We start from the raw sequence: 24877 nt of genomic DNA, 5'->3' as shown, positions 1-24877 counted from the left end.
TTTTTTGCGTGAAGTAATTTTTTAAATTCCCTGTTTTATAATAGCTCAAGTCAGTTACTGAGATTGTGCTGAGCTAGTATCCCTCCACCCCAACTGTCTTCCTTTTTTCTTTTTTTAAGAAATCACAGAGTCACAGTTTGTAGAGCTGAAAAGAACTTCAGTACAGCCGCTCTAAAGCAGTTCTCCGAGTATGAGCAACTAAAATCAGTATTCTGACCTTCTAAACAAGCCATTAAGACCCAAAGAAGTTAAGTCACTTTCACAAGCGCTCCTATTCTCATCCCATCCTGCTCTTCAACAGAGTTCCCACCGGTGTCTTATTCTGAAAGATCCCCAACAAGTCAGGCACCATGGAAATATTTCTTTAGCAAGTCAACTCTGGAAGGCTGGTCTATTTCTACCACAGAAATCCCAACTCTTTCTAGCCAGTGGGAAGGTTTAAACTCTTCTTACTATTAGGTCTTCAGGATTAGAAAATGGAAGTCACCATCTGCAGATCACCCAGCTAATACGGTAAACTGTGCAACAATATTTCAATACCTTTCTGATTTTAACTGAATCCCCTGGGTTTAGAAAAGAATAATCTGAGGTCAGAATAATCCAGATTGATGAATCTATGTAGATCTCATGCTACCTCAGAGCCCTCTGCTGAACAGACCCATAAGGAATCCAATCTTTCCAGGACCGCTGACAGCTGGGACTATTACCCAACTTTACTGTGACAGAACTGGAGCTCAGAGAACTCTTTATTTTAAATAAATAAATTTATTTATTTTTGGCTGTGTTGGGTCTTCGTTTCTGTGCGAGGGCTTTCTCTAGTTGCGGCAAGCAGGGGCCACTCTTCATCGTGGCGCGCAGGCCTCTCACTATCGCAGCCTCTCTTGTTGCGGAGCACAGGCTCCAGACGTGCAGGCTCAGTAGTTGTGGCTCACGGGCCCAGTTGCTCCGCAGCATGTGGGATCCTCCCAGGCCAGGGCTCGAACCCGTGTCCCCTGCATCGGCAGGCAGACTCTCAACCACTGTGCCACCAGGGAAGCCCCCCAGAGAAATATACCAAGTCACAGTTCTCTAGAAGAGGGAAGATTTGAGTTCAGATTGTTTTAACTACAAAGTCACAACATGCTAGCTGTCTGAGATATGATCATTTAGTTCTGCTCTACGTGACACTATGCTGCTCCTTTTGGCAATTACAAGCCAACGGGTCAACTGTTTCCTGCAACCGTTCCTTGCCAAAGATTATAGATCCGAGTCGTAAGTACAAAGACAGGTGACAGTTCTCCTGTTTGATATACCCACATAAGTTGTTCAGATAACAATTAAAACAGGACAGAAGAAAATAGGTCTTTGGGATATCATTAAGGGGGAGCCTATATTTGTCACGTGTCCACTTCTGTCTCTGCTTATTTTAGCAGTAGTATTTGGAAACAAGTTCTTAGGCAACCAGAGGATTTTTAATAACCTTCTAGAGTTCTCTGGCAATATTACTTATTCTAACCAATGCCAAGATCATACTAAGAGAACCCTTTAAAACACCTCAGTTAATTAAAAGATTCTCAAAAACTTCCCCAAAAGTAACTGATCTGATCTGATTGTATGAAAGCACATGAAAAAAAACAAATTTTGGGCGGGAGGAAAGCAGCAGCCAGGCAGCCCAGCACACCCCTCCAACCCCCGACTGCTGCCATGATGCCCAAGAGGAAGGTCAGCTCTTTAGAGGGGTCAGGGAATGAGGAGCCCAAGAGGAGATCTGCAAGGTTGTCAGCTAAACCCGCTCCTGCAAAAGTGGAAATGAAGCTCAAAAAGCCAGCAGGAAAGGATAAATGTTCAGACAAAAAGTGCAAACGAAAGGCAAAAGGGGGGCTTCCCTGGTGGCGCACTGGTTGAAAGTCCGCCTGCCGATGCAGGGGACACGGGTTCGTGCCCCGGTCCGGGAAGATCCCACATGCCGCAGAGCGGCTGGGCCTGTGAGCCATGGCCGCTGAGCCTGCACGTCCGGAGCCTGTGCTCCACAACGGGAGAAGCCACAACAGTGAGAGGGCCGCGGACCGCAAAAAAATAAAAAATAAAAATAAAAAATAAATAAAATAAATAAAAAAGGCAAAAGGGGAGCAAAGGGAAAACAGGCCAAAGTGGCTAACCAAGAGACTAAAGATGATTTACCTGCAGGAGACGGAGAAACTAAAAACGAGGAGAGCCCAGCCTCTGATGAAGCAGGAGAGAAAGAAGCCAAGACTGATTAATATCACACACCCGGTCCTATCAGTGGTCCCTGTCTGCCTTCTTGTACAATCCAGAGGAATATTTTTATCAACTATTTTGTAAATCCAAGTTTTTTAGTAGCTTTAGAAACAGTTTTAAGAAGGAGGAAATCCCACCTCATCCCATTTTTTAAGTGTAAATGCTTTTTTTAAGAGGTGAAATCATTTGCTGGTTGTTTATTTTTTGGTACAACCAGAAAATAGTGGGATATTGAATATGGGAGGCTTTGATTGTCTCAGGTGTCAGCTTAACATTCCATAAATGGGGATAGCTTTTATATCCTATAATACAAAGCATACCAAATGGCAATTTGGAGTCAGTTGTGCATTTAAACGTCTTGAACACTTTAAATTATGTCTCTTCCCATGTTGTTTTTGGTAGAATTGTTTCCTAAATCGAACCACCCCTTGATCTTGGCTCTCCTGGTCAGAATTTTATGCACTCTGCTACATCTTTGGTCGTGGTAGTCCAGTTTTCCTAGTAACTTCATTAACAATTAAAATTCGAGTACATAGTGTATATATGATATTAAATCGTGAATTAGTGGGACTTATGATGTAACAGCACATCAACGTTGGAAGATATTGGTACTTGATATTCCATTAAGGAAATTTTGCCTCCAAATTTTAAGCTGGAAAGTCACTGAAATAAGTGACTCTGTGTAGTTGTGATTTTGTTTAGAAAAGAATCACAACTACATGATTTTTGTAGATTTTTTTGTACATATGTTAAGAACTGTGTACAAATTGAAATGTCTGTGTACTGATCCTCAAAACAACCAATAAAATCTCAATTATGAAAGAAAAAAACAGAATTTTTGTTTTCTGACATTTGTAACTGATTTTTCTACGTGCCTTGTTCATGATATATCCTCAATAAATCCTTAAAAATGGATGGATGGGACTTCCCCTGGTGGTGCAGTGGTTAAGAATCTGCCTGTCAATGCAGGGGACATGGGTTAGATCCCTGGTCCGGGAAGATCCCACGTGCCACGGAGCAACTAAGTTGTGTGCCACAACTACTGAGCCTGCGCTCTAGAGCCTGTAAGCCACAACTACTGAAGCCCGTGTGCCTAGAGCCCACGCTCCGCAACAAGAGAAGCCACCGCAATGAGAAGCCCGCGCACCGCAAGGAAGAGTAGCCCCTGCTCGCCGCAACTAGAGAAAGCATGTGCAGCAATGAAGACCCAACACAGCCAAAAGTAAAATAAATTAGAAAAAAAATTATATTAAAAAATAAAGTTCTATTTAAAAAAATGGATGGATGAATTAAAAAGTTAGGAGAAATGTTTTTGGAAAGATAGCATCAGATGTTGAAAATGAGAGTGAGATTGGTATTACAGATAGAAATGCCCCAATTCTGTCTTAATCCCCTCCTGAACCCCAAAACCATATATGCTCAGAACAATGTACTCAGGGCTAGGAAAGGCAAAGCAATATAACACTTTACTGTTTGCTAACACTTGACTCTAAACTCCAACAAAGAACTCTAGGCTAAACCAGGTAGGAATTTCCTTTTACCTAGCTTGGAGACCTGTATTATCTCTTTTTTTTTTTTTTTAATAAATTTATTTATTTTTGGCTGTGTTGGGTCTTCATTGCTGTGAGCAGGCTTTCTCTAGTTGCGGTGAGCGGGGTCTACTCTTCGTTGGGGCGCGCGGGCTTCTCATTGTCGTGGCTTCACTTGTTGCGGAGCACGGGCTCTAGTCGCGCAGGCTTCAGTAGTTGTGGCACGTGGGCTCAGTAGTTGTGGCACACGGGCTTAGTTGCTCTGCAGCATGTAGGATCTTCCCGGGCCAGGGCTCGAACCCGTGTCCCCTGCATTGGCAGGCGGATTCTTAACCACTGCGCCACCAGGGAAGCCCTATCTCTTTACCTTTGATCTAAAACCTTAGATCTTCCTTCTCCAGAGAGAAAATAATATCAACGTGCACCTGCCGGCACCAAAAATATTAAACCAGAGAGCAAGCACAAAATGAGCATTTTCCCAAATATTTATGGCAGCGCTCCCAGGGTCCAGAAGAAGAAAGCTTGATTGCTGATAGTAGCTGTGTGCTATTACCTTCCAGCCACATGAAGAGACCAAAGAGAGACTACACACAGTTCTTCTAATTGGGCAGCGTGAGTCTATTCACTCAAGCTGTGGTCAACACAACAGTCATGGTCTTACTCAACCAGATCAATACTTGTCATCCTTGAGGGCAGAGGTATGGCTAACGTGGGGAAGGCCTTGATTCTTGCCCAATCCTCAGAAGAAGTAAGGATACGTGGGTGGTGGGAGCCTTCCACCGCACTGCCCAAAGGCATCATGTACCTTATAATGGAATTTGCAGTAAACAGCCTTTCCATTCGCATCAACCAGTTTGAAAGTATGAGATCCATATCCATTCATGTGCCTGTGTCCATCTGGGATCCCTCGATCACTGAATAGGAAGGAAACCTAAGGAACAGAAAAGTAAAGTGTAAAATTTTTCAGTTTAAATCAAAACATCTTATATTTTTAAGACATTCCTAAGTTTCCATAAAAATCTCCTAATGACATGGAACATACTAGCCAAGTGCCCACAGGAAAGGTTACCATTTGTAAAAAATGACAAACAGAAGAATTTTAAAGCAGAATGGTATATAAATCATTAACCTCATGGCTCAAAATTCTATAAAGAAACGTTAAAACAAATCTGAAAACTAGCCTAACTTGCTATTCAAATTTTAATTTAATAGAAAATTTGTTTGGTACTACTTTCCCCTCATTTCCCTAATACAAAGAACTTTACTCCCTACTAGAAACTGTAATCCTTAATATTGCTAAATATCAATTGATAATGATTCTAGAATCACGTAAGGTCTATGAATGGGGAAAGATTAAGAAAATCAATCATTATAAAACCCTTCAAGGATCAATAAATCTGAGGAAGACTCCCAAAAAGAAAGTCAAAAACCAATTCCAATAAAATAGCCAAAACTGGAGAAAAACGTATGAGGCATAATTAAGAGTTCCATATCAGGTGATATAACATAGCAAAAAAAGAGGTGTTCCCACCTGATGCAGAGACTCAGGACGCAGGCTCCAAAAGTCCCAGACCATGTCAGGATCCTTTAGGTGCGTTTGAGGGTTTCTCTTTTGGCTGTGGATAAAGGATGGAAACTAAATGGAAAAAGAGAGAAAAAAAATCCAAAAATTAAGTTTACAGGAATTACGGTATCTTACACATTGCTTAACACTAGGTTTACAGAATATTATTTTGAACAATGTAATCCTAGAATTTTAAGCTGCAAAACCCTAAAATGAAATTTGCCCTCTACGTGTTTCTAGGGCAAATTGCCTCTTTTTATTCATCTTCCAAGTTCTGCAAGGAAAACTGGACTATTCCCATAACATCAGTGAATCCCGAAATGCCAAACTAAGACCAATGATAACTGTTGTTAGTTGACCTTATAAAAAGATATTAAATACAGAAAAATTTTTAAAAAGGCAATCTAGCCAATCCAAATTCTCTTCTTTCTGCCCTTCCCAGGGCTTTTCCTCAAATGCCAATCTATACAGAGTATTTGAAATCAATTTAAATCAACAAATATCTGCAGAGTGCAAAATACTTCATCACCTACCAATATGGCATCCCTGATGAAGAAAATGGGGGTGTTATTTCCAACAAGATCCCAATTACCATCCTCGGTGTAAAATTTCACTGCAAACCCTCGAGGGTCACGAACAGTGTCAGCTGAGCCTGATTCTCCAGCTAGAAGATTCAAACGAGAAAAAATGAAGCCTCCACAAGAGTACTTTGCATCCAAGAAGCCTAAAGTCATAAAGAAACACTGGGATCTATCCTTTCCAATTCGTTTTCTAGAAGTAAATTAGGTATTTAAGTGCCTGGGTTATTATTTCTACTACCCACCAGCTAACTCAGACTAAAAAGTAAACAAAAGAATTAACTGAGAGAAATGAGAGAGTGTTATGTAACAACAGCTGAAAAGATTATCCACTTAACATAAAAAGATAGCTTTGTTCAAACCGTTAATTAAAATTTAAATTAAGGGAAGAGAATAATTATGAAGATTAAGGTAGTGAACAAAGAGAATAAGTGAGTGTCAAAATTATGAGGTTAATACTAAGAAAATGAGTCAAAACATAAATTCTTATTCTTAATTTCATTTACTTTTGCATTCCACAGTATTTTTAAAATGCACAAATTCATGCAGAAACAGAATTAATCAGGCATTGTGGTGTGTTGAGATGCAGTTTGATAGCTCTAAGTCTTACTAGCTCTGTAACATGAGGAAAATCACTTACTCTCTCTGAAATAGAAAGAACCCCATCTTGCAAAGTACATCTACAGACTATAAACAATGTCAGTAAAGCACCAACCATGGATAGCATAGAGTTAATTCTCAATAAAGGGCAACTGTTATCATGGCTACTGAGTAAGATTCCCACTTCATGCAACCACTTGTAGGAAAAATTCTTTCCAAATGTCACAGGATTGCAGAGGCGGCCTCTGCGTAAGTATGATTTCCTAAGACCTCAACAAACAGAATTATAAGTAACTTTCTACATGTCTTAAAATATTTTTTCTACTGTAAAACCTTGCTATCATTTGAAGAAGTGCTTGTTTTCTATTGTCTGGTAAGTTTTTTCTTGAAATTAAGTTATAAATGCCCCAGATAAGATACACGGTTGAGTTAAGCAACACCAGTAATGCAAACAGACCAACTTACCAACAGTGGAGAAGCGAACTGCAATGGGCGTCCTCTTTCCAATGTGCTCAAACACCTTCGCCTTGGAGTATCTGGTAATGTCATGCGTGACCTCAAAGTAGCCAAAAGCCCCTAAGGAAAAAGACACAGAAATCCTCATCACAAGACCGTCACTCAGGCCATCAGGCCCTCAATAGGCATCTGCGTGAGAGAGAAACTGGTGGCTTAGCACTGGCCTTCTGGGAGCTTCCAAGATGATGGGAGAAGGGGAGATAACCAAACACAAAATGATGAGAGCAAAATGCAAAGTCCTAGGTCACTTAGTACTAAGCTGAGTGCTACACAGCTGGAGCCAAAGAGGAGGAGGAGATGGGTGGGACCAGAAGGAACAAGCCAAGGTTGCCACGAGGACACGGCCTGAGAGGCCCCTGAAGTAGAGGCAGGACCTAGGAGAGAAAGAACAGGGTGGAGAGGAGGAGAAAACACAGGGAGAGAAGGACTGAGCACGTACGAAGGTCGCCACAGAGCCAAACAACAAACTGAACAGCATATCAAAATCATGAGGGAAAAGACACGCAAAAAAAGCTGGAGAAGATGGAAGAGCAAATAAAGAAATTGGGAAGTCCTAACTGGGAGTCCAAGTAAGCAGCTAAAACAAAACAACTTCTTCCTTTCTATCAAGCTTTGTTTTTCCTATTGAGTTTTTAGTTTTCTTTTAAACACCACCCCCATCTTTTGTTTCTCTATAAATGCAAGATAAAAGTTTTACAGAAGTTTTCAACAGAAAGGAAAAATCACCACAAACCCACCACACTAACACAACCGTCATCGATTTTGCCCAGTTCATTCCAGTGTTTATCCAGTTAAGTGCACCATCTAAATCTAATTATAATTACAGTATGTCTGTGTCGGTACTTCCACATTTTTACCTCTTCAGTAAACTGCAAAATGGACTAAAAGGAAGATTACTTTTATTTTCAGTAAAAAATATTTTATATATAATGTGAAATCCAGGGAAATAACCATCATTTAATTATTGACTCCTCTATTGACAGACATTTTTTCCCTTCCCCCTGGAATGGAGATTTGGCACTTCTATTAAAGGAGCTCTGATCCTTTGAGAAGGAATTTTTAACCCAGGTGTTATGAAACAGTCCTTTTACAACAAATGAACACAGTTCTCACCTGCTCCTTTGGCTGTGCACGACTCTCTCAGGAATTCTCTCCCGGTCAAAGTGAGCCATTTCATCAGTGAAAACCACATCCTGAACAAGAAGGGGCCCGCGGGGCCCTGCTGTAAGAATATTGAGTTTGTCTCCTATCGGATTACCCGCTCCGGTGGTCAAGACATCAGGTTTCTAAGTGAACATGAGAGGAGAAGAGTGCAAGAGAGTCAGTACAATCACACACTTAATTTCCGCCATCACAGGGCACATCGTTTTGCATTTTTTATACCTTCTACCCAAACTCTTTTTAAATTTCCTGTGACAAAAGTACTGAAATACTCAAAATATGCAATTGCCTGAAATTTATAGTCAGGTCGCAGAAATCCTAAGAAATCTGCTCTGAGCAGTAGGAAGATGGCTAAATAACTCGCCAGCTTGCTCCACCCCTGCTCCAGCTACAGCCGTCGGGCTCCACACAGGAAACCCCACATACGGATCATCCCAAATGGATCATATGTGCTGAACGTGGAACGTCCAAACTAATAGTGAGACGATGGTCCCCACAGAAGCTATGCCTGTAAATGCTTTCCTCAATCTTATAAACTCTTCCTGACTGCTGCAGAGGTCACGGCGGGTCATCCTGTACAATGCATTCATTTCTCTCAAGCAGTGTGTACCAGCTATTTGCAACATCTCTTTTCAATTCCAAGAAGAAAGAAAAAAAGTCAGTGGCTTTTGTTGTCACTGATAATAAACAGTTATTGGTAAGATGGATTATAGTACTAATTTTCTTTTTTCTTTTAAACTTCTTTTATTAATTTATTTTTTTATTTTTGGCTGCATTGGGTCTTCGTTGCTGTGTGCAGGCTTTCTCTAGTTGCGGCGAGCAGGGGCTACTCTTCCTTGTGGTGTGCAGACCTCTCATTGCAGTGGCGTCTCTTGCTGCGGAGCACGGGCTCTAGGCGCACAGGCTTCACTAGTTGTGGCGCATGGGCTCAGTAGTTGTGGCTCACAGGCTCTAGAGCGCAGGCTCAGTAGTTGTGGTGCATGGGGCTTAGTTGCTCCGCAGCAAACGGGATCTTCCCGGACCAGGGCTCGAACCCGTGTCCCCTGCCCCTGGCAGGTGGATTCTTAACCACTGCGCCACGAGGGGGAGTCCCTATAGTATTAATTTTCTAAAGATGCCAAATGTCTCTGAGATGAGATAGGTTGTTTTATGGTAATAAAGAATTAGTTTTCATCCACCCAATTCTCCCATTTCCGTTACATCAGAAGCCTCTCAGCTGTCCCTTCTCTAGAGTGGGGACAGCACTTTTAAGCCTCACATGATCCTGGGCAGCTCCCAGCTGTGGTCACACTCTGCTTTTGACTACAGCCAACTCCCTCTCCCATGACCTCCCCTGGTCACTAGGAAATCAGGGGAGATGCAGAGCTAAGCCACCTCCAACTGGGTGGGTCCAACCCCCAGCCTTGCCAATTACCAGATGTGTGGCTACTAGCAAGTTACTTAGTATTTCTGAGGTTATTTTTCATCTGAAAAATGGACAAAAAATAACTACTTCCCAGGGTTAACACATGGATTAAGAGAACTGAATGTACACAAAATAAGGCCACACACCAGGCAAATACATGTTACTGCTGTACTGGCCATGAGAAAGTGACCTGATACCAGAAACAAAGCATTTCTGGCTTTATTTTTCTAGAAACCATGACTGATGTGTAGGTATCCATCCAGACTCTCTCGCCCTATCCCCTACCCATCCGGCAACAAACCCTTCCAAACTATATGAAAGTTTACGTGTCCAGTCTGTGGTTACCACCCAATCACACCACCCCCTTTTGAAGACACACATGCGCTAATAAATGTGACACTGTATACTCGTTTAAAATCTAAACTAGAAAATGAATCAGAGAAAGAAAGAGTGAAATTGCACAACTTCACCTTTAGTTTAAACCTAAAACCTTGATTTTTCAACCTTGGATGTCACTGGAATCACCTGGGAACTTTTTTTAAAGTTTTTTTTTTTTATATATTTTTGGCTGTGTTGGGCCTTCGCTGCTATGTGCGGACTTTCTCTAGTTGGGGCGACCGGGTGCTACTCCTCGTTGCAGTGTGCGGGCTTCTCACTGCAGTGGTTTCTCTTGCTGCGGAGCACGGGCTCTAGGCACGCAGGCTTCAGTAGTTGTGGCACACAGGCTCAGTAGTTGTGGCACGCAGGCTCAGTAGTTGTGGCACACGGTCCTTAGTTGCTCTGCGGCATGTGGGATCTTCCCAGACAAGGGCTTGAACCCGTGTCCTCTGCATTGGCAGGTGGATTCTTAACCACTGTGCCACCAGGGAAGCCCACCTGGAACTTTTTAAAGCACTCGGATGCCTGGCCATCTGCCCCTAGAAATTAGTGATACAATTAGTCTAGGTGAGGCCCGGGCTGTTATTTTTTGAGCTCTCCAGGTGATTCCTAAGTGAGGCCAGGATTAACCACCACTAACCTAAAGCTTTTGGATGGTCTACAATTAAAATTGTAAAAAGTCTGAGTAAACTAAGTCTGTCCACCCTTTACATGCTCTTTTCATCACATAATCAAGGCACTAAAGGAAACCTAAAAATGGCAGAGGGGGGTGGAGGGGAGGAACGTCCCATAAAGGAGAAGAGTATGAGGGAGAATACCAAGCTTAGTAAAAGGAAAGGTAAACAGGTCAGAGTGTCATTTACTTTTCTGCATCCCCTAATACAGGAAGGAGTTGCTGCTGAGGAAACAAATGAGAGCACACCACAAGACCCCTCCTCATGACCAGGTCAGTGTGATAAAGTCAAGCATAAAAACCATGCCCAAAGGAGGCAGATCAGAGTAAGCCGGATGAGCGAATGAACGAGTGAAGAACTAAAGAATGAGATGGTTTCGCCTGGTGACACTGAATCATGGAATCTTCGCTTGGCAATGCTGGAACATTGCCACCACTGGGCCTCCCTCCCCCCAACGCAGGAATCTCCTCCATAACACCCACCCCCTGGAGAAATGAAACCTGGGTTTGTAAGTTACAAATGCAGCATTTGTCATCTCTTCTTATTCCCTGGTCTAATAGATCAATTGTTCTCACTTTTAACACCTTTCCTCACACATGCTAATGGATATGTAATTTGCTTTTAAAACGAGTGTGGCAGGGAAAGCTTCAACGTGGTCAGCAAGACAGAAGGGAGGCCAGTGGGCAAAGACTAGGGAGGAAAAGATCCCTGACTTCAGGGGGTGTTTAGGGCAACATCAGATAAGAAAAACTGACTTCAAGCAAAGATAAGAGTATTTACTAGATGAGAAGAAGGACTCAGTATGTTAGCTGAGATGGAGAGAGTTAACGCAATGACGCTTTACTGAAAGTGAGGGTGGAGCTGGGAAACGGACCTCGAAAGCAAATTTTTAAAACTCATTTCTGAAAAAAAGCTAGCTCCATGCAGCGAGCATTGTGATCAGCCCCAGTGTAGACACAATTTGTTTTTGTTTCCGTTTGAGCCAAACTTCCAGGAGTCTCAAGCATTTAGAATAATTTTGAACTTGAAGCAGAAAGCAGTGAAAATCAGCCCTCCAGGGCTACAAGCAATGACAAAAATGTCCTGGAATGGCAAAACTTGGAAGATGATACCTGCTTATATGAGTACAGTCCGATGAAGCCACTCCCTGCACAAGCTGAGAAGGGCAGAGGTGACGGGGCGGGGCGAGGGGGGGGGTGGGCGGGGGTGGTGGATAAGGGAGGGAAGAAGAGAAAAAATGAAAAGTCTACAAACAGCAAAGGCAGCAACCATCTGGCAGCGAGGATAAGAGCAACAGCATGGCAGACTTCAGCCAGAGGCTGGGAGAGAAAGGGCTGGAGGGAAAAATAACTCAGAGCTTGTCTGCAGGTCAAGGACACAAAAAGCAGCCATAGCACACCTGGGTAACATTAGAAGTTCAACAATCCCAAGGTGGACCCCTCTACAGGCTGGATGGTGAGGGGGGCGGCGGCAGGTGGCAGTGGAGCGGGGCATGTGGATTTAGAACAAGGGTCCCTCAGGCGACTCATCTCAACACTCACACATTCACCAGCCAGGGTCCCTGTCCTCCCTGTCGCCACAGACCACAGAGGCTGACAAGAAGCATCCCTGTGTCCTGCACACACAATGCTATGGGTCTGCAGTCTTGGAGGAGGGTGGACAGAGGGCTCCTGAGGGCAGTGAGTGCCAGGAAAACCATAATACAACCACATCCTGTAGCCTGTGCCCCTGTTTTTCACAAGCATCAGACAAAAGAAACAACATCCCACAATGCAAGCTCTGGGCTTTCTCTAGGAATATGATGGAGTGTGGTTACTGCTGGTCCAAAGCTAACTAGAAAGGACAAACACAGAATCAATGCAGTTGACAGAACTGCATATGTTCTGTATATGTTCCTCATTTCCCTCTGTAACTTCCATTTCTCAAGCACCTGCCATACGCAAGGCCTTATCCTAGCTACCTTCGTTCAAGCCTCCCAAGAACCCAGTGAGATAAGTGTCATTACTCCCATTTAATGGGTGATGCTACATGCTCAGAGAATTTAAGTAACTTTACACAGATTTCAACGTGGCAGCACACATTTACCTGCAACATGTAACAAGTATCGAAGGGCAAAGATGTACCTGCCTACTTGCTGATTATTGGGGGGTTTCTGTTTGTTTGTTTTTTAACTCAGTGCAAGGTCACTTTACAACTAGAATTTTTTAAGACAGAAGAGCTTTTCTGTTGCTGGACAATTCTAAGAGCTCCCTCTCTAGAAAAGCAGCATCAGTACCTGTTAATGTGTTTACATCTTTCTGGCTGCCAATTCCTCATGACATTCACACATGCTTCTCCTGGACCACTCTTCCTGCCCCGCCCATGCCACCCCATGAGCTGGGCCAAGGGCAACTTCTTGTGCCCCACAGAATAAATATAATAATTATCTGTGTACTTCACAGTTTTTCCTCTCTAGACAGCACACTCCTTTTGCATCTATAGCCCTGACACCTGCCACAGTGCTCTGTTACCAACAAGTGCACAACCAATGCTGTGGATCCAACATGGGAATGAATTAAACTATGGACCAATATGAAATGGCCAAGAAGGATTATTTCTAAAAAGGAGGAGGATACAACAATAGTCTATGCCTCTCCCTGTACCTCCCCTCCAAAAAATAAAAGAGAAATATTTGAACTTATAACTCCATATTCTGATCAATCACCTTCAGACAAACTTCTTATAAAAACTGCTGCAGAAATTGGCAAAGAAGTACTTTGACCTGGCTAAAAACTGGCACCATGATTAGAAGGAAGGACTCAAAGTTAAAGTAAGGGCTTCCCTGGTGGCGCAGTGGTTGAGAGTCCGCCTGCCGATGCAGGGGACATGGGTTCGTGCCCCGGTCCGGGAAGATCCCACATGCCGCGGAGTGGCTAGGCCCGTGCGCCATGGCCGCTGAGCCTGCGCAAAGTTAAAGTAAAATTCCACTTTGGCTTTGCTGTTTGTATTTTTTGGCTCAAACTAAGACACGGATGAAGAAATTTTCCTGGGAGGAGTCAGGCTGGCTTTCTCTGATGAAATATTTTATCAACCTAGCTTCCACTGATTAGTGCCCACTGCTGACACAATTTCCAAGAACTTGCTATCCATCTTAGTTTTCCTTTTCTAAATTGAAAAACAGTGGTCATGCAAACCATCCCCAACTTTCAATCCCAACAGTCATAACGACAGCTTCACATTCCCAGAGGTCAATACAGAATATACCTAGTATTTCTAGCAAATCACTGTCTATGACACACCCGTGTACAGAAAACCAAAGACAGTCCTGGTCCTCAGATTTCTTGGTGCTCCAGGCCTCTGTCCTGATCCAAAGAAGGAGGGGGGGGGGACTTCCCCTGATGGGGCAGTTTAGGAAAGGGACACAGGCCTGCACAGGGCTCCACTCTCTCCCCTTTGGAAACCAATGGCTGCAGGCAGCAGCCATTCCTCTGGTCATCTCCAGAGCTGCCTAAACACGAGGGGTAAATAAATTCAGCTCAGGAGAGCGGTCTCAGCAGGCCCTCTTGGCCACGTTCTCCAGTCAAGCCTCTACCGATAATAAAGGTGATTCTGGATTCCTCTCATGCCACCGACTCCCTGCTTCTCTGTCAGCTTAGGTGTGCAACGTGTACGTGAGAGGCCTAACCTACTAGACTCGCTCAAGCCTCAAAACAACAAACAACAGCTTGCTCTGCGGGCGCTGTTCTAAACTCTTTACTCGGTGATCACATTTAATCCATCTCTCCGAGGTAAGGACTATAATAATCTCCATTACACGGAAGAGGAAACTGAGGCACCAAGAAGTTATACAACTTGCTCAAGGCCACCCACCTAGAATGGGGCAGAAGCAGAAATTGAACCCAAGCAGACTGGCTCGAGGACCCAAATCTTACCCACACGCTATAGCACCTCTCAAAACAACATAGCTAACGTCTCCTGCACATATTCTTCAGGCTGGGTAATTGACATGTATTCATCTACACACACCTTTTAGATAAATGAATTCTCACAGCAATACTGCAAAGTAAGGAGAATTATTATTCCATTTTCAATATGGGAAACCAAAGAGAAGGGAGGTGAAGTAACCTAGCCGGTGGTCAAGCCTCAATTTGAACCCTGTCTGACTATAAAGCCTGACCCCTCACCTGACCCCCTTAAAGTTTAAGCCACATAAACTTCGTTTACAACCACCCTAGGGAGGAGAAAGACGGACTTAAGAGACATATCAACCAATGTAGTGTGTGAACGTTATTTGCATCTGACTTTGAACAAAGTGTTAAAAAAAGAGAGACGGACAGTGTCAGGGGTCCCCAAGACCACCCCGGGTTCAGTGATTCCCTAGAACTCACAGAACTTAGCATCTAGGCATACTCAGGCCGTTATTTATTACAGCATTTAGGTACAAAGCAAAATAAGCAAGGAGAAAAAGCACAACGAAGTCCAGAGGAAACCAGCACAAGCTTCCAAGAATCCTCTCCCAGAGTCATGCAAGACATGCCTAATTTCCCCAGCAAGCTGTGGCAACTCCCGTGAAATGCTGTCTCACAGGGAAGCTCGTTAGAGACTCGGCACCCAGGGTTTGTACTGGGGGCTGATCATAGAGACACCCTCTGACTCCCGGAAGGAAAGCAGGTGCTCAGCATGAACCACACTGTTTGCACAGATGGCTTAGGCACTGTGAGCCACTCTTACCAGTTAGGGTGGTGGGAACCCTCCAGAAAGCCAAGGTCCGGATGCCAGCCAAGGGCTAACCTTGCCAAGAGGCCTTTCGAAGGGCAGCAGTCTCAGGCCTGCATGGAAACTCTTTTCTGCACAGAGACAATCTGGGAAACTGATCATGCTACTTGGAAATGTGAGGATGTGAGGTATTACTGTTCATTTTGTAGATGTGACCACAGTATTACTAAAAAAAAGTCTTACCTTTTGGAGATATATCCTGAAATATTCACAGATAAAATGATACAGTGCCTGCTATTTGCTTCAAAAATGGGGTGGGGGGGAGTTGGTGGGATAGAAATTCATTATTGAAGCTGAGAGACAAGGCACTTGGAGGTTCGCTAAACTATCCTCCCTATTCAGTTCTGGTTTGAAATTTTCCACAATATAAAGTTTTGGGTTTGTGTGTTTGTTTTTCCACGAAGAATCAAAGAGAAATGCCTAAGAAAAGAAATGAGGGAGAAGTTGAAGCAAGGGAGAGAAATAGGGGGCCGCATCATACATGAGTGGTAGCTCTGAGCAGGCAAACTCAGCACTGCACTCAAAACATACAACAGACCAGGTGATGAACGCTGGCTCCTGCCCAGACAGGGCTTACCGTCACTAGAAAAAGTGGAAAACGCTAACTTCCATGTAGGCCACTTACTCCTCAACTCTGGATTAAGTCTGATGTGCTTTTCATTTTCAGCATCAGACAGTGACTCACCTCAACACCACATCACGCTGAGGGGGTTTTCTAGCACACAATCAGTGAACTGACAACGCTAGGAAATTTTTCTGACTGCCTGAAACACTGAAAACTACGCTTTCTGGGCTCTAAGTGGACACTTCATCACTGAGATATACTTCTTTTTGTAAGTTGACTTCATCATGGTTAAGCCACTAAGGGTCTCAGTATAAGTCAAGAACAGTTGGTCATTCTAAGCTCAAGAGGCGAGAAGGAGTTTTCATTCTACTTTACTAATTGCCTAAGTTATTCTATACCATCTGCCTGGAGAACTGCCATTCAGTAAAATACTAAGTAATACATAATGGAAAAAGTGAAATCCAATAAATGTAAGAAAAGATCAAACTGTGTTTTTCATCAAGAACCAAATGGGTCCTGTTGGTACTAAACAAAGTATACTAAAGTATCACTGAAGTGACAACAGGCCATCTCAGCAGTGTGCTAACTGGTATGGGATACGGCCTTAGGCTGACAACAAACAATACACTCACTGCTCAAGGAACAATAGGATCTCACAGGCGTAAGTGGCGCTGGGAAAACCGGACAGCTGCACGTAAAAGAATGAAATTAGAACACTCCCTAATACCATACACAAAAAAAAACTCAAAACGGATTAAAGTCCTAAATGTAAGACCAGACACTATAAAACTCTTAGAGGAAAACACAGGAAGAACACTCTTTGACATAAATCACAGCAAGATCTTTTTTGACTTGCCTCCTGGAGTAATGGAAATAAAAACAAAAATAAACAAATAGGACCTAATGAAACTTAAAAGCTTTTGCACAACAAAGGAAACCATAAACAAGATGAAAAGACAACCCACAGAATGGGAGAAAATATTTGCAAAAGAATGAACGGGCAAAGGATTAATCTCCAAAACATATAAACAGCTCATGAAGCTCAATATTAAAAAAACAACCCAATCAAAAAATGGGCAGAAGATCTAAATAGACATTTCTCCAAAGAAGACACACAGATGGCCAAGAAGCACATGAAAAGCTGCTCAACATCACTAATTATTAGAGAAATGCAAATCAGAACTACAATGAGGTATCACCTCACACCAGTTAGAATGGGTATCATCAGAAAATCTACAAACAACAAATGCTGGAGAGGGTGTGGAGAAAAGGGAACCCTCTTGCACTGTTGGTGGGAATGTAAATTGATACAGCCACTATGGAAAACAGTATGAAGGTTCCTTAAAAAACTAAAAATAGAACTACCATATGACCCAGCAATCCCACTACTGGGCATCTATCCAGAGAAAACCACAATTCAAAAAGACACATGCACCCCAATGTTCATTGCAGCACTATTTACAATAGCCAGGTCATGGAAGCAACCTAAATGCCCATCAACAGACAAATGGATAAAGAAGGTGTGGTACATATATACAGTGGAATATTCCTCAGCCATAGAAAGGAATGAAACTGGGTCATTTGTTGAGACATGGATGGACCTAGAGACCGTCATACAGAGTGAAGTAAGTCAGAAAGAGAAAAACAAATATCGTACATCAACACATATATGTGGAATCTGGAATAATGGTACAGATGAACCAGTTTGCAAGGCAGAAACAGAGACACAGATGTAGAGAACGTACGGACACCAAGGGGGGAAAGTGGAGGGGGTGTGGTGGGATGAATTGGGAGATTGGGATTGACATATATACACTAATATGTATAAAATAGATAACTAATAAGAACCTGCTCTATAAAAAAATAAATAAAATTAAATTTAAAAAAAAGATCTCGGGCTTCCCTGGTGGCGCAGTGGTTGAGAGTCCGCCTGCCGATGCAGGGGACGCGAGTTCGTGCCCCGGTCCAGGAAGATCCCACATGCCGCGGAGCGGCTGGGCCCGTGAGCCACGGCCGCTGAGCCTGCGCGTCCAGAGCCTGTGCTCCGCAACGGGAGAGGCCACAACACTGAGAGGCCCGCGTACCGCAAAAAACAAAACAAAACAAACAAACAAAAAAAGATCTCACAGGCAAGCAAAGAACTGCCTGTCCTTGAACTGCATGGGGGCAAGAGGAGCAAATGCCTGAAGAAAATAAAAAATTATTCCAAGGATTCCAGGGAAGAAAACTAGTGGGTAGTGTTTTTTCTTGTTTAATTAATTAATTTATTTATTTATGGTTCATTGGGTCTTCCTTGCTGCACACGGGCTTTCTCTAGTTGTGGCAAGCGGGGGCTACTCTTCGTTGCAGTGTGCGGGCTTCTCATTGTGGTGGCTTCTCTTGTTGTGGAGCACAGGCTCTAGGCGTACGGGCTTCAGTAGTTGTGGCTTGCGGGCTCTGGATTGCAGGCTCAGTAGCTGTGGCACATGCGTTTAGTTGTTCCGTGACATGTGGGATCTTCCCGGACCAGGGCTTGAACCTGTATTCCCTGCACTGGCAGGCAGATTCTTAACACTGTGCCACCAGGGAAGTCCCTAGTGGGTAGTTTATTTTGTTCTTTTATTTTATCAGTAGATATTAATCCAATGTTATCAGTAATCACTTTTTTTTAAAGTAGGTCTGGATGGACTCCATTGACTGTGCTTTTGTAAAAAATTTTTATTGAAATATAGTTGATTTATAATATTGTGTTAGTTTCAGGTATACAGCAAAGTGATTTATATATATATATATATATATATATTAGATTCCTTTCCACTGTAGGTTATTACAAGATATTGAGTATAGCTCCCTATGCTATACAGTATACAGTAGGTCCTTGTGGGTTATCTCTTTTATTTATAGTAGTGTGTATATCTTAATCCCAAACTCCTAATTTATCCCTCTCCCCACCCCCGACTTTCCCCTTTGTTAACCATAAATTTCCTTTCTATGTCTGTGAGTCTATTTCTGTTTTGTAAATAAGTTCATTTGTATCATTTTCTTAGATTCTAGTGGATAGTTTTAATTCCAGAAAAAACTAAAAAGTTGCCTTCTACAAGGAAGATAAATAAATGTCAGACTTCAAGGTCACATGGTTGGATGGCTGAGCTCAGACTGACTGAACACACCTCCTCTCTCACTCAAATGGGAAATGTTTGTTCTTACAGCAAGGCTCTTTTGTATTATTTTTTCTAAGAGGAAACATGTCACAGTAGTTGCTAATATTTTTCTCCTCTCTTCTTGGTGAGTTGTCCACGTTTCCAGCAAGACATGGTTAAAATACACTGCTACTGCTTTTCAATAATAAGCAAACAGGGCTTCCCTGGTGGCGCAGTGGTTGAGAGTCCGCCTGCCGATGCAGGGGACACGGGCTCGTGCCCCGGTCCAGGAAGATCCCACATGCCGCGGAGCGGCTGGGCCCGTGAGCCATGGCCACTAAGCCTGCGCGTCCAGAGCCTGTGCTCCACAATGGGAGAGGCCACAACAGTGAGAGGCCCATGTACCGCAAAATAATAATAATAATAATAATAATAATAATAAGCAAACAATTAGAATAATCCCACCAAGAAAAGAACCTTGAAAATACACAGAATAACTACTGCAAAAGAGGTTTTCTCTGTCTTGAAACTGACTTTACTAAATAAATCTGATAGCACTGGGAATTGCTCTGGTCCTTCAATTTTTCAAAAAAGTAGGGAATAAGAGGAGAGAAAGGCTCAAAAACTGAAGGACAACTGATCCACAAATATAAAAGATTTCGCTAGTCTTTGTAGTAGAAACTACAGTAGTCACAGTACCAGAAAGAAAATAAAGAACCAAAGTGAGAAAATAAACAAAAATAAATATTTGCTTGTTTTATGTTTCGCAATCAGCCTCTCTTTTCTTACCAGGAAAAAAATACAGAGTGGTCTAGGTGTTGGCTAAAAGAAGTAAAAGCTTAGAAATTTTAATTCAACTTCTCCTAATGTCCATCTGTCTCTCTTTCTGTCATACTATGTCCCACTCCTAGGTAGTTGCCACCAGAAATGAAAGCACGTGTGCACAAGAAGTTACTGAGTCACCCCTTCTCCAGCCTGAATGTTAGCAGTGTAACATCAATGCAGTTATTATCACGTTACCCTAAAAAATACATAAACCCTCAAAGGCTCTGTCTTATGACTCATTGACAGGAATGGATGGGATAAGACTCCACCTCTCTCCCAAGTAATAAGGGAACTGTTAAAAAAAAAAAGGTTCCCTTGAAATGCTCAAATTCTCCAGTTTTTAAGGGATCAGAGGCTACCAAGTACCCTAAGTATCCCAAAGGAAGAGACAATGGCATTCTAAGCAATGAACGACAAAGTTTCCATCTAAGTTCCATTCAGAGTGACTGGAAATACATGGAGAACCACCTCCCTCCCTTCAATGTATTTTGACAGAAAGAAAAATAAAGTTTTTAAGAAGATCCAAGTCATACCTACGAACATATTTGATTCATTCGTCGAGCTTATTAAAGTTCACAAAGGTCCCAATTCAGTTGTCAGCAACAAAATATTCCCACAAGGAGAGACGCCCAAAAAATTGCTTTCGTGCTGGCTGACACGGGTCTTAAAGAAGGAGACACGCAGCTTGACATTCGGCATCTAGTTCTTGAGGACGGAGACAGCAGGGTGCCCTCCAACAGTCGTTCCATAACTTAAAGCTCTCACAATCCAGAAAAAAATAAAAACAAATTGGGGGGTGGGAGGCAGGCTACTGACACAGAGCTGCCCACTTATAAAAAAAAAATTTGCCAAGCAAGTGGAGATTTTTTTTAAAATACCACCCTTTACTGTCATAATTTTCTAACAGAAAGAATATTTTAAAGTCAGAAAGTAAAAAGGACATACCCTTTTAAAAGTGATTATGTCTGTTTGCCCATCACCACATCACAAGAAAATGGCTAGAGAGGTTGTCACCACATGGAACGTATGTTTGGATACAATGTAGTAGGGTTGGCTACCTAGACACAGAGGTAGACTATGTTTCCCAGCCTCCCTCACAGTAGGTGTGGCCATGTGACAGGGTGCTAGACAATGGAAGGTGAGTAGAAGTGACCTACACCACTTCCAGCCTGGCCTCTAAACCTCCCTCATACTCTCCTCCATGCTCTTAACCTTCTGGGACTAGACAGTGATGTGGAGGGCAACATTAAGAAACCATGTGTTGACAACGGGGAGTCCTCCTTCAGCCTGCAGCCCTCGATAACTGTGGGCCGCAGAGTACTCACTACCCCCTTCTTCAACCTCAAACCACTTTGGCTAATCATGTAAGAGAGAAATAAACTTCTAATATGTTTATGCCATTATACACTTTGGGATGTATAATATTATTACAGCACCTGGCCCATACATGACTGTACTTAAAATATGGGCTATGAATTAAGGATAATAAGACAAACAATCCAATGTTTTAAAGGACAAAAGATTTGAACAGATACATCAAAGAAATATATACCAATGGTCAAATAAGCATATGAAAAGATGCTCAGCATCACTGGTCATCAGAGCAATGCAAATACCACTTCCTACCCACCAGAATGGCTTAAATTAAAAGAATGACAATACCAAAAGATGACAGGATGTGGAGCAACTGGAACTCTCAAACTCAGTTGATGGAACTGTAAAATGGTACAACTGCATTGGAAAAAGGCTTACAAGTTTCTCACAAGACATTCAATTACCTTATTCACTTACCCAGCAATTCTACTCATAGGTATGTTTTAAGAGAAATAAAAGCATATGTGTACAAAAAGATTTACATAAGATTCTTTATAGAACCTTTATTCATAACAGCCACACACTGGGAATAGCCCAGGTGCCCAGCAACCGGATAAACATGTGGTGGTCTAATCATACAATGGAATACTACCCAGCAATAAAAGAACCATGGATACATGCAATGACGTGAATGAAGTCTAAAACATGTTTTTAAATCTTAAAACATATTTGCTGAATGAAAGCAGCATTACACAAAAAGTACATAAATCGACGGTTAAAAAAGAAAATCAACATGGCTGCCTGAGGCAAGACTGCAGGGGTTGCAGGAAAAGACTGGAAACAGCATGAGGGAACATTCCAGGGTAATGAGAATCTTCTGTACCTTAATAAAGGAACCGGATGCACAGGTGTTTATATTTATCAAAAAGCAGAGAATGGTGCACTTAATATTTGTATATTTCCTTGTATATAAATTTTGCCTTAAAAACATAAATAAGCATTGAATTCTGTTAATTTGCATACTTACTGTTTAGGGGTCAAGTCTGCTGATGTCTACAACTTACTCTGAAATGCACCTCCAAAAAACAGGTTAAAAGATGTATGAAGGGACAGACAGATGGAAAAACATGCAATAAAAAAATACACAGCAAAAAATATGTGGTGGATATATGGGCATACACTACACAATTCTTCCCACTTTTCTGAATGTTTGAAAATTTTCAGAAGAAAGCACTGAAAAATTACAAAGGCCATGTGACATATGCAAAATTCCGTTTGGTGGGGGGAGTCACCTCAAAGAAATAAGCAGTTTTCACTCAGAGCAGCTCAAGTAAGAAACAACAAGACATCAATGTGACGGCCAATCAGGACAATGTAAACAGTGCACTGAGATGCATGGGCAGAGGAGACAGCAGTATTTCAACTAGAAGTACCCAAATTATAGATGTGCTTTGCGAGCCAGCTGTTTCTCACATGGGTGACCAGGTGGGGTAAATCACCAGCGAGGTCATAATGACTTAAAAACAGTTAATGATTCTCCCAAACAGTGAAGAGGCAAGCTAGTCTCAGGGGAGTCCTTTAAAGAGAATAAATTTTGTTTTATGAAAAACTCACTACATTGTCCATATTTTTTTCAGTTCACCAAGTATTCATGAAAACCTCCATGTGAACCAGGATGCAGCAACCACTGGGTATGGAGAGAGTCCTGGCCCCAAGAAGCTGAGTTCTAACCTTGACCCTACCACTAACTAGCTGCCTGTCCTTGATTGATAAGATGCTAAGTCTCTCTGGGTCACTTTGACTAAGAACTCATGAAAAACTAAATACCCTAGTAGCATATAAGGAGGAAAATGATAAATTTTCCAGGCTCTTAGAAGAGAATGGCAGCCTTCCCACAAACAGGGAACTATAAGGCAATCCATGGGAACTCAGCATTAATACTAGTTCATTAACACTAACCTGGTTTTAAGAAAGAGCGCTAGACATGACTCTAGTCCTCTCTCTGCCATTAACCAGCCACCATGGGAACTGGGCAAGTCCCTCAGACTCTCTGGGCCAATTTGACAAAAGAAGACTCAAAGCAGAAACTAACACAGTATTGTGAAGCAATTATACTCCAATAAACATCTATTAAAAAAATAATAAACGCTCTCATCCCATCCAACCTTCTCAGAGATGCCCTTCAAGGCTCTGCACCCCAGGGTACAGGCCAGGAATGCCTGGCCCACCACCACTGGGCTGAAATCCTACTCATCTTTAAAGCGCTTGTTCAGATGTCAGCTGCTTTGAGAAGCCTGCCAGCCCAGTTGGTCACTCCCTGTACACTCTGCAATTAACCTATATTAGCGCCTTCACCACGTTGGATGGTAATCATTTGTTTATCTGTCTTGTCTCCCAGACTGGACTCGGAGCTTCTGTGTGGTGCAATTCTGGCCTCATTGGAATTTGTACCACTCACCCAGCACTGTTCTTAGCACATGCTGGCACTCAAAGCATATGTGTAAATAAGTGCATTAATTAATCACTAAGGTCACTTCTAGCTCTAAAATGCTAGACTTGATGTTTTTAAGTGCAAAAGAAATCATGGGTGTAAACATCTTTTTATTTAGTTGTTTAATGCTGTGTGTACGGTGCTGCGGACGTCGACATGATAAAACACGGTTCCTGTCCCCCTGGTACCCCACAAATATGAAAGCTGGCAGTCACTGAGCAAGGGCAAAGCTAGAGCCTGTTCCGACTTCCCCCCTCACTTCCTTTCCTGCAGCTGCAGCTCTCTGCCTCTTTCCACGTGAGCCTTCACTCCTGCCTCAAGTTGCGACCTCTGACCCAGCTGGCAAAAGCGCAAAATTATAAGCCAACCACCCGCGACCTGCGACCTGCGACAAATCCTGCACACACACACCACACACACACCACACACACACCACACACACACACACACACACACACACACACACACACACACACACCGCCCGTTATCTTGGTACAGCCCTACCGAACCGCCGCGCTGGAGAAACAGGAGCGGTTACTCGCGGACACCTAGCTTTCTGCGCGGACCGTAGGGCCGTCTCAGTGAGCGCAGGGTGTACCTGCACGGCTCGCTGCTCCTTCCAGAGCTTCATCTGGTCGCTAGCTGGATCCCGGCTGTCCGCCATTATGTCTGGCGCTGCAGAACGCTGCAGGGTACCTCTACTCTCGCGTCTCCAGCCCCGCGGCTAAAATTGGCTACTTCAGACTCCGCCCCTCAGCTCCGGCCCTTGTCCCGCCCCCCTTGGCGGGACCGCCTCCTGATTGGCCGCTCGAGCGCCAGGCGGGATGGGATTGGAAACCAAATAGGGGTGGGGCTGGAACTCGGAGGGGGAGAGGTTGGGGAGAAGCTGGGGAGGGGTTGGTAAAGGTGGGGAGACCCGCGGCTCAGACCCCCTAACCGCGGGATTAAGGAACCTAGGGCCGGGGCCCCGAGTACCAGGACGTGACTCTCTCCTCGGTTTATCAGCATCCTTCAGGTTGCCCTGGGACGCAGCGGTTGGTGGACTGCCAGTTTTGTTGAGGGAAACCTTAGGTCCTGCTGGGTGCGGCTTTGAACTCTGTAAATATGCTCTCAGCTCTTAAAAAAAAAGAAAAAGAAATTCTGGGTTGAGTTCATCTGTGCAAAA

The 24877-nt window shown here is 43.1% G+C and overlaps 2 protein-coding genes across 2 annotated transcripts in view; one reads left to right on the top strand and one right to left on the bottom strand.

Annotated features, from left to right (window-relative positions):
- Positions 1 to 24376, bottom strand: part of CAT (catalase) — a 39129-nt gene extending 14753 nt beyond the window's left edge. Inside the window, 7 exon segments of the mRNA XM_065883204.1 lie at positions 4573 to 4698; positions 5299 to 5403; positions 5865 to 5995; positions 6975 to 7085; positions 8139 to 8151; positions 8153 to 8311; positions 24311 to 24376. Coding sequence (XP_065739276.1) covers positions 4573 to 4698; positions 5299 to 5403; positions 5865 to 5995; positions 6975 to 7085; positions 8139 to 8151; positions 8153 to 8311; positions 24311 to 24376 — 711 coding nt within the window.
- Positions 1687 to 2240, top strand: LOC136127536 (non-histone chromosomal protein HMG-14-like). The gene is made up of 2 exons (XM_065883092.1): positions 1687 to 1833; positions 2082 to 2240. Exons 1-2 carry the CDS (start codon positions 1687 to 1689, stop codon positions 2238 to 2240), a joined length of 306 nt encoding a protein of 101 aa, XP_065739164.1.
- Positions 24377 to 24877: the final 501 nt, after the last annotated feature.

The sequence above is a fragment of the Phocoena phocoena genome, chromosome 8, assembly GCF_963924675.1.
Source record: "Phocoena phocoena chromosome 8, mPhoPho1.1, whole genome shotgun sequence".
Lineage (NCBI taxonomy): Eukaryota > Metazoa > Chordata > Mammalia > Artiodactyla > Phocoenidae > Phocoena > Phocoena phocoena.
The sequence above is the reverse complement of the archived record's forward strand: the minus strand, read 5'-3'. Positions and strand labels throughout refer to the sequence as shown.